The following is a 15,152-nucleotide window of genomic DNA, read 5'->3' on the forward strand; positions in this document are numbered from 1 at the left end:
CACCCCTCCTAGCCAATCAGCGCCCGGCGTCCCGGCGCGGGGCCCAATAAGCAGCCGCGCGCGCTCCGCCGGCCCCGCCCCGCGTAACTGACAGCGCTTCCCGCCAATTCCAACGGCCCGGCGCGAGCGCGCCGGCCCCGCCCCCGGAGGGCGGCCCCGCCGCCCAATCGCCGCGCGCCGACGCCTTGAGCGACGGGGCCATCAGCCAATGAGCGCGAGGCGGAGGGGCGGGGCCAGCGCCGCTCCGGGTTCCCGTCGCCGCTCGGTCCGGGCCGCCCCCCCCCCCTCCCGCCCCCCCCCCTCGGGCCCCCCCCCTCAGCTCTCACCCCCCCCCCCCCCGCGGGTTCTTCGCTGCGAAGAAAATGGCGGCGGCGGCGCCGAGCGGCGACGAGGGGCGGCTGTGAGTGAGGAGGGGGCGGCGGGGCCGGGGGGGGCCGCGGCGGGTGTTGGGGAAGGCTGTGGGGAGGGGGGGGGGGGGCGCCGCCCCGCGCGCGCGCGCGCGCGAGACCCCCCCTCCCTCCTTCTCTCCCTCACGCCCCCCCCCCCCCCTTTCCCTTCCCTTCCCCTCACGGGCCGGGCGGGAACCGGGAATGGCGGGCGGGGGGGGGTGTGAGGGCTGGGGGGGGGTGTGAGCGCCGCGAGTGCGTCACGAGCGGCCGCGGCCCCCCCGGGGGGCGGGAGGGGCCCCCCCGGCGCGAGGACCCCTCGGTGGGACCCCCCGAACACGCAGCGGGACCCCCCCGTCCCCTCCGCGCCGCCCTGGAACTGGGGGGACCCCCCTTCTCCTTTCCCCGTGAGCCCCTAAATGCGGCCCCCCCACCCCGCCCCAAAATTTGGGGACCCCCCCCTGCTTTTCTCTCTCTCTCTCCCCATCCCGGTGTTGCCCCCTCCGTGGTGGGAGATGGGGACCCCCCCCCTTGGAATGAGGGGACCCCCCCCCCCCCCACAAGGGGACACACCCCCCGCCCGTCCCGCGCGCGCCGAGCCCGGGCAGTCACCTCGAAACCGCCCCGAAACCCCCCCGAGTCACCCCAAAATTCCCCCCGAGTCACCCCGCAACCTCCCCCGGGGCACCCCAAACCCCTCCGAGTCACCCCGAATTTCCAGAGTTACCCCAAACCCCCCCGAGTCGCCCCAAAACTCCCCGAGTTATCCCGACCCCCCACCGAAGTCACCCCGAACCCCCCCAAAGTCACCCCAAAAACCCCCGAAGTCACCCCGAAACCCCCCCGAAGTCACCCCAAAATGTTACGCTTGTGCTGCGCCCCAAAATACCCAAATTTGCCCCAAAATGCCGCGCTCACGTGGTGCCCCAAAATACCCCGAATTTCCCGAAAATGCTGCACCCCAAAACTGCCCCGAATTACCACGTGCGCGCGTTGCCCCAAAATACCCCGAATTGCCCCAAAATGCTGTACCCCGAAATACCCAAGATTGCCGTAAAATGCTGCTCACGCCGTATCCGGAGTTCCCCCAATTTACCCCAAAATCCCCTGAATCGCCCCAAAATTCTGTGCTTGTGAGCCACCCCAAAATACCCAAAATTGCCCCAAAATGCTGCTCACGCTGCACCCCCAAACCCTCGATTTACCCCAAAATTTCCCCAAATTCCTGCGCTCATGCGGTGCCCCCAAATACCCAAAATTGCCCCAAAACGCTGCTCACGCAGTGTTCCCAAAACCCCCCGATTTACCCTAAAATCCCCCAAATTTCCCCAAATTGCTGCGTTCACGCACTGCCCCAAAACTCCCCGAGTTACCCCAAAAATACCCTGAATTCCCCCAAAATACAGCGGCCGTGCTGAGCCCCAAAATATCCTGAACTGCCCCAAAATTGCCCCAAATATTCCCCTCACGCTGCTCCCGAAAACGCCTCAAATTCCCCCAAATCCCCCCAAATCCCACCTGGAATCGCCCTAAAACTGCCCTCACGCCCCGAAATCCCACGAATCGCCCGCAAATTGCTCTGAAATTTCTCAAATTCCGCTGGAATCGCCCAAATTTTTTTTTTTTGTTTTCCCAGAACACCCCAAAATGTGGCTGCTCACGCCCCCCTGCCTTTGCTGTGCCCCGGGTTGTGCCCACCCCGAGACCCCCTGAGGTCACCCCAGACCCCCCAAGATTCCTCTGGGACCTCCCTGGGACCCCCGGGGCCACCCCGAGACCCCCCGAGACCCTCGGGTGCGACATCCCCGGGCACGGGGGGGGGGTCCCACAGGTGCTGGGGCCACCGTGGGTGGTCCCCGGGGGTCACCCCCTGTCCCCAGCCCCCCTCATCCCAACGTTCCCGCGCCCCTTCCCAATTTTTTGGTGCCGTTTTTGCCACTTTCAGCCCCAGGATGGGGCTGGGGGGTCCCGACTGTGCTCCCCCCTCGGTGGGGAGGGGTCTGGGGGGTGTTGGGGGCCTTCCGATCCCGGCCCTGACGGCCACCGGGAATGATCCCCGGGAACGGGGACAGGCTGGTGGCACCGTGGGGACCCCCAGCGCCGGGCGGGACCCCCGGGGAGGGGTCCTGGGGGGGGCTGCGTCCCCCTCCCCGCCCCGTGACCGACCCCACAGCGGGGGTCCCGCTCCTCCCCCCGCCTCACCTGTCTGTGTTTCCTCGCCAGGACGGGACCCCCGCGCTGGTGACAGCGGTGACACCGAGGACGGGGGTCCCACACGGCCCCCCCCGGACCCCAGGAGGGGCCCCCCACCCCAAATCCTCCCCCTCCCCGGGGGTCTCGGCGCGGTGGCACCGACACAGGGGTCCCGTGACAACCCCGGCGCTGACCACGAGCCCGGGGACCCCCAGGGCTGCGTTTAGGGTCGGTCACTCTGCGGGGTGGACATGGGGCTGCCGGACACTCGGGTGGACGAGCCGGGATGGGGCTTTGGGGATGTCCAGCCTGGCTGCGGCTGCGGCCGCGTCCACTCCGAGCCCCCTGTCTCCTTCGTGCCCCCCACGCCGCAGACTGACCAACACTGGGACGTTATTCCGGCCGTGGCCGTAATTCCCGCCGGTCCGGGCTGCCCCTCCTTCCTCCTCCTCCTCCTCCTCTTCCTCCTTCCTCCTCCTCCTTGTCCTGGCTCTGGCCACTCCTGGCTTCGGCTGGGCCCATCCCGTGCTTTGCCCAATTCGGCAGCGTTTCACCCCGTGCCAGTGTCCGGGGCTGCGTCCGAGTGTCCGGTGGTGTCTGTGTGTCCTCTGCTGACCGGTGCTGTGTCCAGGGAGTCACAGGGCCGTGTCCGTGTGTCCGTCAGTGTCCATACGTCCAGCACTGACCAGTGCTGTGTCCAGGGAGTCACAGGGTCCTGTCCGTGTGTCCGTCGGGTCCGTGTGTCTGGTGCTGACCCGTGCTGTGTCCATTGGGTCCGTGCGTCCAGTACTGACCGGTGCGGTGTCCGGAGAGTCGCAGGGCCCTGTCCGTGTGTCCGTCAGTGTCCATGCGTCCAGCACTGACCAGTGCTGTGTCCAGGGAGCCACGGGGCTGTGTCCGTGCGTCCCTTGGTGTCCGTGTGTCCAGTACTGGCCCATTCTGTGCCCGGGGATCTGCGAGGCCGTGTCTGTGTGTCCATCGGGTCCGTGTGTCCAGTGCTGACCCACGCTGTGTCCAGGGCCCTGTCCGTGTGTCCATCGGTGTCCAGCACTGACCTGTGCTGTGTCCAGGGACCACCGAGGCTGTGTCCGTGTGTCCTTTGAGTCCATGTCCGTGTGTCCATCAGGTCCGTGCATCTGGCACTGACCAGTGCTGTGTCCGGAGAGTTGCAGGGCCTTGTCCGTGTGTCCAGCGAGTTCATGTCCGCGTGTCCATTGGGTCTGTGTGTCCAGCGCTGACCAGTGCTGTGTCCGGGAGCTCACTGGGCTGTGTCCCTGTGTCCATCGGTGTCCATGTGTCCGGCACTGACCGGGAATCTGCAGAGCCCTGTCTGTGTGTCCATCGTGTCCGTGCGTCCGGCATTGACCCTCTCTGCGTCCAGCGATCCGCGGGGCCCCATCCCCGTGTCCATCAGTGTCCGTGCGTCCGGCAGTGACCAATTCTGTCCAGGCATCCACAGGGCCCCGTCCGTATGTCCAGCACTGACCAGAGCTGTGTCCAGGCATCTGCAGGGCCCTGTCCGTCGGTGTCCGTGCATCCGGCCCTGACCCATTCTGTGCCCCCTGCCCGCGTCCATCGCGCCCCCGGCACTGACCCCCTCCACGCCCGGCGCTGACCGCTGTGTGTCCCCACAGGGAGGAGAAGTCCGAGGAGAACCTGCAGCGGCCGCCCAAGGCCAAGAAGCCCAAGAAGGAGCGCAAGGAGCCGGAGCCGGCGCAGCCCGCGGCCGAGCCCGCCGAGGCCGGCAAGGCCGAGAGCTCGGAGGGGGCCGGGGCGGCGCCGGCGGCCCCGGAGGCGTCGGCGTCGCCGAAGCAGCGCCGGTCAATCATCCGCGACCGCGGGCCCATGTACGACGACCCCACGCTGCCCGAGGGCTGGACGCGCAAGCTCAAGCAGCGCAAGTCCGGCCGCTCGGCCGGCAAGTACGACGTCTACCTGATCAAGTGAGGCGCGGCGGGGCCGGGCGGGGCGGGCCGGGCCGAGGGGGGCGCGGTGGCCGGCGCTGACCGTTCGCTCTCCGTCCGCAGCCCGCAGGGAAAAGCCTTCCGCTCCAAGGTGGAGCTGATCGCCTACTTCGAGAAGGTGGGGGACACCTCGCTGGACCCCAACGACTTCGACTTCACGGTGACCGGCCGGGGCAGCCCCTCGCGCCGCGAGCAGCGCCCGCCCAAGAAGCCCAAATCGCCCAAAGGCCCCGGCACCGGCCGCGGCCGGGGGCGGCCCAAGGGCAGCGGCGGCGGCAGCGCCGCCCGGCCCAAGGCGGCCGCGGCCGTGTCCGAGGGGGGCTCGGCGGCCAAACGGGCACTGGAGAAGCCCCCGGGGAAGCTGCTGGTCAAGATGCCGTTCGCCCCGGGCCAGCCGGGCCCCGCGGCCCCACCGGCCCCGCGGCGGCCGGGCCGCAAGCGCCGGGCCGAGCCGGACAGTCCGGCCGTGCCCAAGAAGCGCGGGCGCAAACCCGCGGGGGCCGCGGGGCCGGGGGGGCCGGGCGGCCCCGACAAGAAGGCGGCGACTCCCCCGGCCGTGCAGGAGACCGTGCTGCCCATCAAGAAGAGGAAGACGAGGGAGACGGTGGTGGTGGAACCGGTGACCATGGCGGCGGCCGCCACCGCCGCCACGACGACGCCGCGGCCGCCGCCGCCCGCGCCGGGCCCCCGCGGCCCCCGCAGCGCCCGCAGCCCCGGCCGGCGCAGCAAGGAGGGCAGCCCCAAGGGCCGGGGGGCTCCCCCCGCGCCCCCCCCGCCGCCGCCGCCGCCGGAGCCCCCCCAGAGCGGCCCCAAGGACAGCGCCAGCCCCCCCCCCCCGCCGCCCCCGCCGCCGCCGCCGCCCCCCCAGGACTTGAGCGGGTGCGCGGAGCAGAGGGGGGGTCCCGCGGCCCCCGACGGCTGCGCCAAGGAGCCCCCTAAGACTCAGCCCCCGCCGCCGCCGCCGCCGTCGCCGCCCTACAAACACCGAGGGGAGCCCGAGCACAAAGACTCTGCCTCCTCTTCCTCCTCCTCCTCCTCCTCTTCTTCCTCGTCCTCTTCCTCCTCCTCGTCCTCCTCGTCCTCGTCGGCGCCGCCGCCGCCCCCGCCCCCCCCCAGCGCGGCCGTGCCGCGGCCCCCGGCCCGCGAGGAGCCGGTGGACACGCGGACGCCTGTGCCCGAGCGGGTCAGCTGACTGTGAGCGCCGCGGGGGACGCACGGACGGACGGACGGACACACGGACGGGCCCCCCTCCCCGCCCTGCCCCCCCCTTCACGAGGCAGTGGGGACCCCTCCCCCAAAAGCCCCCCCGAGTTTTTCCCCCGTCCCCGCCCCCCCCCCCCGAGTTTTTATTACCGACAAGCACAGCGAGGGACCCCGGACCCCCCCCCACTTTGCACTTTTTGAGGAGGGGGGGTCTCCAGGGCCCCCCCCGAGGTTGGGCGGGGTTGGGGGGGTGGTTTTGGGGGGGAGGGGCCGCGTCTTCCCCCCTCCCCCGGCGCCGCTTTTCTCGTTCTTCCAGTTCCGTTCGCGTTTTCCGCCCGTGGGAACCATTTGCACTATGGGGGAGGGGAGGGGGCGGGGCCGGGATCCGGCCGGCAGCCAATGGGGAGCGGCTGATGGGGGGGCGGGTCCGAGGCCGTGGCCAATCGGGGGCAGGGATCCAGCGTGGAGCCAATCAGGAGAAGGGTGTGGTGTCAGGGGGCGGGGCCTGGTGTGCAGCCAATCAGGAGGAGCAACGGGTTCAGCCGGGATCTGGGGCTGAGCCAATCAGGGGCGGTGCAGGGCGGGGGCGGGATCTGGTGAGGAGCCAATCAGGAGCGACTGTGGGGAGGCGGGGTCGGGTGTTGAGCCAATCAGGAGCGGCGTTATTGGGGGTTGGATTTTAAGCCAATCAGCAGCTTCCGGTCCGTGTGGGATCCGGTGTCTGGAGCCAATCAGGAGGGGCGGGGCTAGGGCTTTGGCCAATGGGGGCGGTTCTGCGGGCGCAGGATCTGGTGTGGAGCCAATCAGGAGCAGCCTTGGGTTCATCCGGGATCCGGAGTTCGGCCAATCAGGAGCCGCGCTCAGGAGGGGCGGGGCCAGGGGTACTGAGGGGGGTGGGGGCGATTCCGGATCCCCCCAGATGGAGGCGGGATCCAGTCAACAGCCAATCAGGGGCCGGGCGGGGTCGGTGCCATCCAATCAGGGCTGAGGTTCCTGTTGGGGGCGGGGCCGGCCCTGGGAACGGCTCCGGGTGGGGGCGGGGCCCAGTCGGGATCCAACTGGGAGAGGTTTTGATTGGAGGGGCGGGTCCGGCCCCCGCCCAATGGGGTTGCTCCGTGCTGGGGGAGGGGGGGGGGAATCTGCTCACAGCCAATCAGGAGCGAGAGTGGGATCTGGTCCAGAGCCAATCAGGAGCGACCCTGAGCGGGAGTGGGAATCGGTCTGCAGCCAATCAGGAGCGAGCACGGGGCGATCCATTTGACCTTGGGGAGGGGGTGGTCCCACCCCTCCCCCACCTGCCCCCCCCAGTCCCATCCCGGGGTGGGGGGAGGGGTCCCCATCCTGCACTTTACCCACTCTGGGGGGGAGGGGTCGGGGTCGCTCCCCCCCTTGTGCCCCCCCCCCCGTTCTTCCACCGCCCCCCGGGGGGTCCCAACGCCCCCCCCGGCTCCTCATGGCAATAACGGGGGGGGGAGGGGCGGCCCGAGAGAGCAAACCCCAAAGGGGGGCGGGGCCCATTTGGGGGGGGGTCCCGTAGGGGGGGGGGGCCACCGCCGGGGGGGGGGGAGTTTCGGGGGGCCCCCCCACACCTATTTATTCTCTCGAGACGTTTTTGCCTTATAAAGTTCCGGAAAAGCCCCTCGGTGTCGGTTGTTTTTGGGGGGGTCCCGCGGCGCCGCCCCCCCCCCCCAACGCCCCCCAACCCCCCCCCCCCCCGACCCCCCCCCGGGTCTGTGTCTGTGCTGCTGCTGCTGCTGCTGCGCGTGATCCAGCGATTATAAATCTGTGTAACCCTCCAGCCGCCTCCGCCGCTTCTTTGGCTCCGCGCACGGGCCCGGATCCCCCCGGATCCCCCCCAGTCCCATCCCCCCCCACCCCAAAATGTCCCGGCCGGCGGAGGGGGAGGGGCTGCGTCACTCCAAGGGGCGCTCAGTGGATCCCCCCCCAGGCGGCTCCAGTGGATCCCGGATCCCTCCGTGAGTTCGGGGGTCTCGGGTGAATTTTGGGAGTCCCCAGGTGTTTTTAGCCCCAGGTTGGGTCACCTCGGGTGGGTTTGGGTGTGTCCCCATTCCCCCCCCCCTCCTCCCCCCCCACGTGGGTTTTGGGGTCCCTGGGTGCTGGTTTTGGGGTCCCACAGGGGGTGGTTGGAGCTTGGGGGGCTCCGTGTGGGGCCAGGGGGGCGGATTCGGGATGTCCCCACCAGATCCCCGGGATGACGTCACTGGATTCCCCGGTGACGTCACTGGACCCCCTGTGTGACCTCACTGGGTCCCAGGTGTTCCTCCTGCCCCTTCCCCCCTCCCCCAGCCCTCGGGAGTGTTCTGACAACTCTGACGTCACGCCCGTGACGTTTATCGCGCTGACGACGTCATTACCCCTATGACGTCATCGCGGGGTTCGGGCGGGAAGGGCGCTCAGGCCCCGCCCCTTCCCCACCTCCGGGGCGGTTCCGCCACACTCAAGATGGCGCCGTTGCCGCGGTAACCGCGGGGGCGGAGCTTCCGCCACACCAAAAATGGCGGCGCGGGGCGGGGCCGGGGGCGGAGCCTGGGCGGGAGCTCCGGACTGAGGCGGTGGGACCGGGACGGACTGGGGAACATCAGGGCTGAGTGGGGGTGTGACTGGGATGGACTGGGACAGACTGGGATGGACTGGGACAGACTGGGAAGGAGCGGGATGGAGTGGAGTCCATCAGGGCTGAGTGGGGGTGTGACTGGGATGGACTGGGACAGACTGGGATGGACTGGGACAGACTGGGAAGGAGCGGGATGGAGTGGAGTCCATCAGGGCTGAGTGGGGGTGTGACTGGGATGGACCGGGACAGACTGGGATGGACTGGGACGGACCGCTAGGGTCCCCCCTGGGACCGCCCAAATGGCCACAGGGACCCCCAAAAGGCCACAGGGACCTCCAACGTTCCCCCCAAAATGGCCCCGCGCGCCCCGAGGCTGCCGGGAGCACCCCCAGACTCATTTCTGGCCTGAGGGGGGAGGGGTTAGGGTTTTCTGTCACACCTGAGGGCTCTCACTCACACCTGCGAGTTCTATGTCACACCTGAGGGTTCTGTGTCACACCTGAGGGCTCCCTGTCACACCTGAGGGCTCCCTGTCACACCTGAGGGCTGTTTCCCGCCTGAGCCAGCGGGGGGGACACCCCAAAACTCCCTCAATCTTCCCCAAAACGCCCCCAAACCCTCGGACCCTCATCACGAACCCCTCGCTGAGGGACCCCTCCACCCTCTCCCTCCCAGCCGCCCACCCCGGACAGCATTTTGGGGTCCCCGGGGGGCAAAACTGGGGCGAAAAGCGGCAAAATCGGGTGTTTGAATAAAAAACCGTTGCAGGAAAGGCGGGAAGAGCGCATGCGCGAGGAGGAGGCGGGCGAGCGCATGCGTCACTACGGCGAGAGCGGCCGTGCACGCGCACTGCGCGCCGCAGCCGTTAAGCGCCATCATCCGGGGCCTGGCGGGCGCCATCTTTGTGGCGGGTGGAGGAGACACGTCCAAAATGGCGGCTCCCAAGCGCCAGTAGCCGGCGCGGCGGGCGGGCCTTTCTCGGCTTTCAGCGCGGCGGCGGCGGCCCGGAGCGAGCGGCAGCAGCGGCGGGAAGCGGCGCCCGGGGTCAGCGGGCGGCGGGTGGCTGCAGGTGCGGAGCGGCGACGGAGCGGCGCGGAGAGCGGCGCATCCGGGTCCCGCGGCCGCCGCCATCTTGGGCCGCCGCGGAGCAGCGAGCTCCCGCCTGCGCCATCTTGGGGCGCCGCACCGGGGCTGTCCCGGAGGGGGGACGCGAGGAGGGGGCGGCGGAGCCTGAGCGGAGAGCGCGGGGGGCACCCAAAGCTCCGCTCCCGTCCCGGGCAGGCGCGGCCATCTTGTGCTCGCAGTGAGGAGGAGGAAGAGGAGGAGGAGGAGGAGGAAGATCCGGGCACCGGGCGGCGCCATCTTGGACCCCCCCCCCCCGTTCCCACAGCAGCGCGCCGCCATCTTGTGACCCCTCCCCCGGGCACCGGCCGCTCCGCCGCCTTGGAGCCGCAGCGGTAGCGGAGCCGCACCCGGTAAGGGTGGAATAAAGCGGGGAGCGGTGGGGAGGGCCGTGGGGAGCGAGGGGGGGCGGTGGGGGCTGGCACCGGGCGCCGGTTCCGCTGGGCGGGCTGCGCCATCTTGGGAGGGGACGCGCGGGGTATCATGGCGGCGCCGTGCGCCGACATCCGGGTCTTTCCCTCCCACCGCCCCCGGGGCGCCATCCTGGGAGGAGCCGCCGCATCCGGGTCCCGCGCGCCGCCATCTTGAGAGTCCGGGGGGGCGGGGGGCGATCGAAGCGCCGCGACAGCCCCGGCTCGTGTGCGTCGCTCGGGGCCGCGGGGCTGTGAGGCCTCAAAGTGGCTCCGGCGTCCCGTTAACTCCGGGGGGCGGTGGGGAGAGCGGGGGCGCCCCGGGGTAGAGAAAGCGGAGGAGGAGGGGGCGCGGTTTGAGGAGGGGGCGGTACCCAGCGAGAGGCGGGGCGCCCAAGATGGCGGCGCCCATGGCGGGCTGAGCGCTCCGTACAGCGCCGCGCCGCCAGCGAACGGGCCGCGCCGCCGGCAGCCAGGCCGCGGGGGACTCGGTGTGTGCGGGGAGACGAGGCCGGGATTGTCGGGGAGCGATTGCGGGGCCGCGGGAAGGCAGGGAGGGGGCGGCACCTGGAGATGGCGGCGCTCGGGGGGGGCCGAGGAAGGGGGGGAACCGACGGAAAGGCGGGCGGGGGGGCGGCTCCTTTAAGAGGCGGCCAGAGTGGGCGTGGCCACGCCCTTCCGTGACCACACCCCCTCCGTTGGCGCCATGGCCGCGCCTCTTCAGGCGGTTCCGTACAGTCCCCCTCGCGTTCCTCCGCCGCTCTACCCGGCCCCGCCGCTCCCGGGCTCAGCTCGGGGGCCACCGAGATGACGGCGAAAGCCGTCCCGGTTCCTTCCAAAATGCCGCCGCCTCCTCCCGTCCCGGCCTCCCCACAATGTCGCCCCCCGTCCCCCGCCAAGATGGCGCCGCCCGGGGCCGGAGGGGGCGTGTCCGCGCTGGCCCCACCCGCTCCCGTCGCTTCCCGCCCACCCGCCGCGGCCGCCGGACACAGGCGCAAGATGGCGGCTCCCAGGGCGGCGTGAGGGGCCGCCGCCGCCGCGCTCCGCCCGCAGCCGCAGCCCCGCGCCGGGAGCCGCCGCAGCCGCGCGACCCCCGGAGCAGCCGCCGGGAATCGGGGAGCGGCCGCGGGCCGGGAGGGGGAGGCGGCCGCGGGGCCGCGGTGAGCGGGGGGGGCGGCGGTGGGGGGGAGGAGGCGGCCGCCATTTTCCGCCCGGGCAGAGACAAGATGGCGGCGCGCAGGGGCCTGAGCGGGGGGGGAGGGGGGCGTGAGGGGAGGGGCAGGGCCGGGGGGGGGTTGGGCATTGGGGGGGGGGGCACGGCCTGAGGGGAGATTGGGGGGGGGGGAGTTGAGTCTGAGGGGGGGACACGGCCTGAGGGGGCATTTTTTGGGGGGGGGGTGGGTGGGAGATGGAGCTTGAGGGAGGTAAATATTGGGGGAGGGGATCACGGTGGAATGGAGGTAATTAAGAGGCGGCATAATGGAAAAGTAATTAACGGGGAGGAATAAATGTCCCCCCTCCCCAGCGAATTGGTTCCTCCCCAACTGTCAAAGCCCCAGCGAGGGGAGGGGTAATTAACTCCTTCGGGGTAATTGCAGCGCGGGGGGGCGGGGGTGCAATTAAACATTCTGGGTGATATTTGGGGGGGCGCTGGGAGAGTTTGGGGTGGGGGGGTTGGAGGGACCCCCCCCCCCCGCCGTTGTCTCAGGAGAGGGTTGATCCCCACATTGGGGGGGGGGGTCCCCACATCCAAGCCCCCCCCGCTCTCCCTCAACGGAGATAGTGGGGTGGGGGGGGTCGGTGTCAGTATTGGAGCTTTTGGGGTGACCCCCATGTGTGACCCCCCCGTGTCCCCCCCAGGACAGGCAGCGGAGGGGGGGGAGGGATCCGTGGCAGGGGGGGGGCTGATCAGGTCATTTTGGGGGTCTTTGGGGTGTCCCCCCCCCCCCCCGGACAGGCAGTGGTTGGGGGGGGGGGGGTCATTGTCAGTATTGGGGGGATTTTTGGGTGACCCCCCCCCAAGGACAGGCAGCAGTTGGGGGGATGCTCAGGTGGTTCTGTGGTTTTTGGGGTGTTGTCCCCTCGCTGACCCCCCCCGTGTCCCCTTCCCCCCCCCCAGGACAGGCAGCGGGGGACGCATGGCAGGCCTGGGCGGGGGGGGGTCCCCGCCGCGGGCCCCCCCGGGCCCCCCCGCGCTGCAGCCGCGCTGGAAGCGGGTGGTGGGCTGGGCTGGGCCCGTGCCCCGGCCCCGGCACGGCCACCGCGCCGTGGCCATCAAGGAGCTCATCGTGGTCTTCGGGGGGGGCAACGAGGGCATCGTGGACGAGCTGCACGTGTACAACACAGGTGGGGCTGGGGGGGCCGCACGGGGGGGGCACGGGGGGCTGGGGGGGTCCCCATAGCGATGGGGTTGGGGATAAGGGGTGCAGCGATGGCTCTGCAGGGGGGCTTGGGGGCCTGGGGAGGGGCTGGGGGGTCCCCACAGTGGTGGGGTTGAGGTGTTTAATTCTGGGGGGGGGTTCCGTGGGACCCCATTTGTCCCCTTGGCCAGCAGCCTGTGCAGCCACCCCCCCTTGTCCGGGGTGTGTCCCCCCCGAGGTGACGCTTTGGGGTCCTCCCCGTGTCCCCCAGCCAACACACTGGGGTTCACTGGGTGCTTCTGGGGTCACCCCCGGTGTCCTCCCCGTGTCCCTCTGTGTCACCGAGCCCCTGTGTCCTCTGCTGTCCCCCCCCCACCCCCCCTGCTGCCCAGCAGTGGTTCATCCCAGTCACTCTGGGGGGCACCCCCGGTGTCAGGGTGTCAGTGTCCCCCCCCGCTGCCCAGCAGTGGTTCATCCCGGCCATGGGGGGAATGATGGACACCCCCCGAGTGTCACCCATCCCCCTTGTCCCCTCTGTGTCCCCAACAGCCATCAACCAGTGGCTCATCCTGGCCATGGGGACACCCCCTGAGTGTCACCCATCTCTGTGTGCCCTCCATGTCCCCAACAGCCACCAACCAGTGGCTCATCCTGGCCATGGGGACACCCTCTGAGTGTCACCCATCTCTGTGTCCCCTTTGTGTCCCCAACAGCCACCAACCAGTGGTTCATCCCGGCCGTGCGGGGGGACATCCCGCCGGGCTGCGCCGCCTACGGCTTCGTGTGTGACGGGACGCGGCTGCTGGTGTTCGGGGGCATGGTGGAGTACGGCAAGTACAGCAACGACCTCTACGAGCTGCAGGTACCTCCCCCAAACACCTGGGCACCTCCCCCAAACACCTGGGCACCCCCCCCCCCCCCCAAAATACCTGGAGGTATCGTGGCACCCCCACAAACACCCCAGGACCTGTTCCAGGACACCCACACACATCCTAGGAACCCCCCTTGAACACCCCAGGACCTCCCCCAAACACCTGGGGACCCCCCCCTGAACACCCCAGGACCCCTTTGGGACTCCCCCCAAACACCCCAGGACCCCCCCAGGTGCTTGGGGACTCCCCCCTGAACACCCCAGGGTCCCCTTGGGACTCCCCCCAAACACCCCAGGACCCCCCCAGGTGCTTGGGGACTCCCCCCAAACACCCCAGGACCCCCCCAGGACACCCACACACACCCCGGGAACCCCCCTGGGACCACCCCCAAACACCTGGGGACCCCCCCAAGCCATGGGTGACCCCCTGAGACCCCCCCCCCCCCAAACCGCCTGGGATCCCCTGAACCATGGGTGACCCTCCAAGACCCCTCCCCCCCCCCTCCCCAAACTCCTGGGGACCCCCTGATTTTGGGGTCCCCCATCCCCCTGGGTGCCCCCCCCCCAATCCCAGACCCCCCCCCCAAACCCCACATCCCCCCCCCATTCCAGGCCTCCCGCTGGGAGTGGAAGCGGCTGAAGGCGAAGACCCCCAAGAACGGGCCCCCCCCGTGCCCCCGCCTGGGCCACAGCTTCTCCCTGGTGGGCAACAAGTGCTACCTGTTCGGGGGGCTGGCCAACGACAGCGAGGACCCCAAAAACAACATCCCCCGGTACGGGGCACCCCCAAACCCGGCGGCACCCCAAAACCCGGGAATGGGGGGGGAGGGGGCTTGGGGATACCCGAAAACCTGGGAATTGGGGGAGAGGGGGCTTGGGGACACCCCAAACACCCCAGGAACAGGGGGAGAGGGGGCTTGAGGACACCCAAAAGCCCAGGGGCACCCCTAAACTCTCCAAATTGGGGGGGAGGGGGCTTGGGGACACCCCAAAACCTGGGAATCGGGGGGAGGGGGCTTGGGGATACCCCAAAACCTGGGAATTGGGGGAGAGGGGGCTTGGGGACACCCCAAACACCCCAGGAACAGGGGGGAGGGGGCTTGGGGATACCCCAAAACCTGGGAATTGGGGGAGGGGGGCTTGGGGACACCCCAAAACCTGGGAATTGGGGGAGAGGGGGCTTGGGGACACCCCAAAACCTGGGAATTGGGGGAGAGGGGGCTTGGGGACACCCCAAAACCTGGGAATCGGGGGGAGGGGGCTTGGGGATACCCCAAAACCTGGGAATTGGGGGGAGAGGGGGCTTGGGGACACCCCAAAACCTGGGAATTGGGGGAGGGGGGCTTGGGGACACCCCAAAACCTGGGAATCAGGGGGAGAGGGGGCTTGGGGACACCCCAAAACCTGGGAATTGGGGGAGAGGGGGCTTGGGGACACCCCAAACACCCCAGGAACAGGGGGGAGGGGGGCTTGGGGACACCCCAAAACCTGGGAATCGGGGGGAGAGGGCTTGGGGATACCCCAAAACCTGGGAATCAGGGGGAGAGGGGGCTTGGGGACACCCCAAAACCTGGGAATTGGGGGAGAGGGGGCTTGGGGATACCCCAAAACCTGGGAATCAGGGGGAGAGGGGGCTTGGGGATACCCCAAAACCTGGGAATTGGGGGAGGGGGGCTTGGGGACACCCCAAAACCTGGGAATTGGGGGAGGGGGGCTTGGGGACACCCCAAAACCTGGGAATTGGGGGAGGGGGGCTTGGGGACACCCCAAAACCTGGGAATTGGGGGAGGGGGGCTTGGGGACACCCCAAAACCTGGGAATTGGGGGAGAGGGGGCTTGGGGATACCGAAAAACCCTGGGGCACCCCTAAACTCTCTGAATTGGGGGGGAGGGCGCTTGGGGACACCCCAAAACCTGGGAATCGGGGGGTGGGGGGCTTGGGGACACCCCAAACAGCCCAGGAACAGGGGGGAGGGGGCTTGGGGATACCCCAAAACCTGGGAATCGGGGGGAGGGGGCTTGAGGACACCCTAAAGCCTGGGAATGGGGGGGAGGGGGCTTGGGGACA

General features: G+C 69.9%; 2 protein-coding genes across 6 annotated transcripts in view; both read left to right on the forward strand.

Moving 5' to 3' along the window:
- Window positions 1-344: 344 nt before the first annotated feature.
- MECP2 (methyl-CpG binding protein 2) lies at window positions 345-6,560 on the forward strand. The gene is made up of 3 exons (XM_082300407.1): window positions 345-400; window positions 4,214-4,522; window positions 4,607-6,560. The coding sequence occupies exons 1-3, from the start codon at window positions 363-365 to the stop codon at window positions 5,733-5,735; spliced, it is 1,476 nt and encodes a 491-aa protein (XP_082156533.1). The 5' UTR covers window positions 345-362; the 3' UTR covers window positions 5,736-6,560.
- Window positions 6,561-9,247: 2,687 nt separating this feature from the next.
- Window positions 9,248-15,152, forward strand: part of HCFC1 (host cell factor C1) — a 33,291-nt gene continuing 27,386 nt past the window's right edge. The window contains exons 1-5 of one of the 5 annotated variants that reach the window (XM_082300379.1): window positions 9,248-9,390; window positions 9,603-9,796; window positions 11,973-12,199; window positions 12,927-13,075; window positions 13,697-13,857. In XM_082300379.1, the coding sequence (XP_082156505.1) occupies window positions 11,992-12,199; window positions 12,927-13,075; window positions 13,697-13,857 (518 nt within the window). In that variant the 5' untranslated portion in view covers window positions 9,248-9,390; window positions 9,603-9,796; window positions 11,973-11,991. Of the gene's footprint in view, window positions 9,391-9,602; window positions 9,797-10,238; window positions 10,345-10,792; window positions 11,014-11,313; window positions 11,442-11,972; window positions 12,200-12,926; window positions 13,076-13,696; window positions 13,858-15,152 lie in introns of those variants that run through there. The other 4 variants (XM_082300381.1, XM_082300378.1, XM_082300377.1 and 1 more) reach the window with 4 other exon arrangements.

The sequence above is a fragment of the Coloeus monedula genome (assembly GCF_965178545.1).
Source record: "Coloeus monedula genome assembly, chromosome: 39".
In the NCBI taxonomy this organism is placed as follows: domain Eukaryota; kingdom Metazoa; phylum Chordata; class Aves; order Passeriformes; family Corvidae; genus Coloeus; species Coloeus monedula.

Coding starts and splice junctions, on each gene's coding strand:
- MECP2 (XM_082300407.1), top strand. CDS start 363: ATGGCGGCGGCGGCGCCGAGCGGCGACGAGGGGCGGCT. Junction 401..4,213: donor AGCGGCGACGAGGGGCGGCT/GTGAGTGAGGAG, acceptor GTGTCCCCACAG/GGAGGAGAAGTCCGAGGAGA. Junction 4,523..4,606: donor TACGACGTCTACCTGATCAA/GTGAGGCGCGGC, acceptor CTCCGTCCGCAG/CCCGCAGGGAAAAGCCTTCC.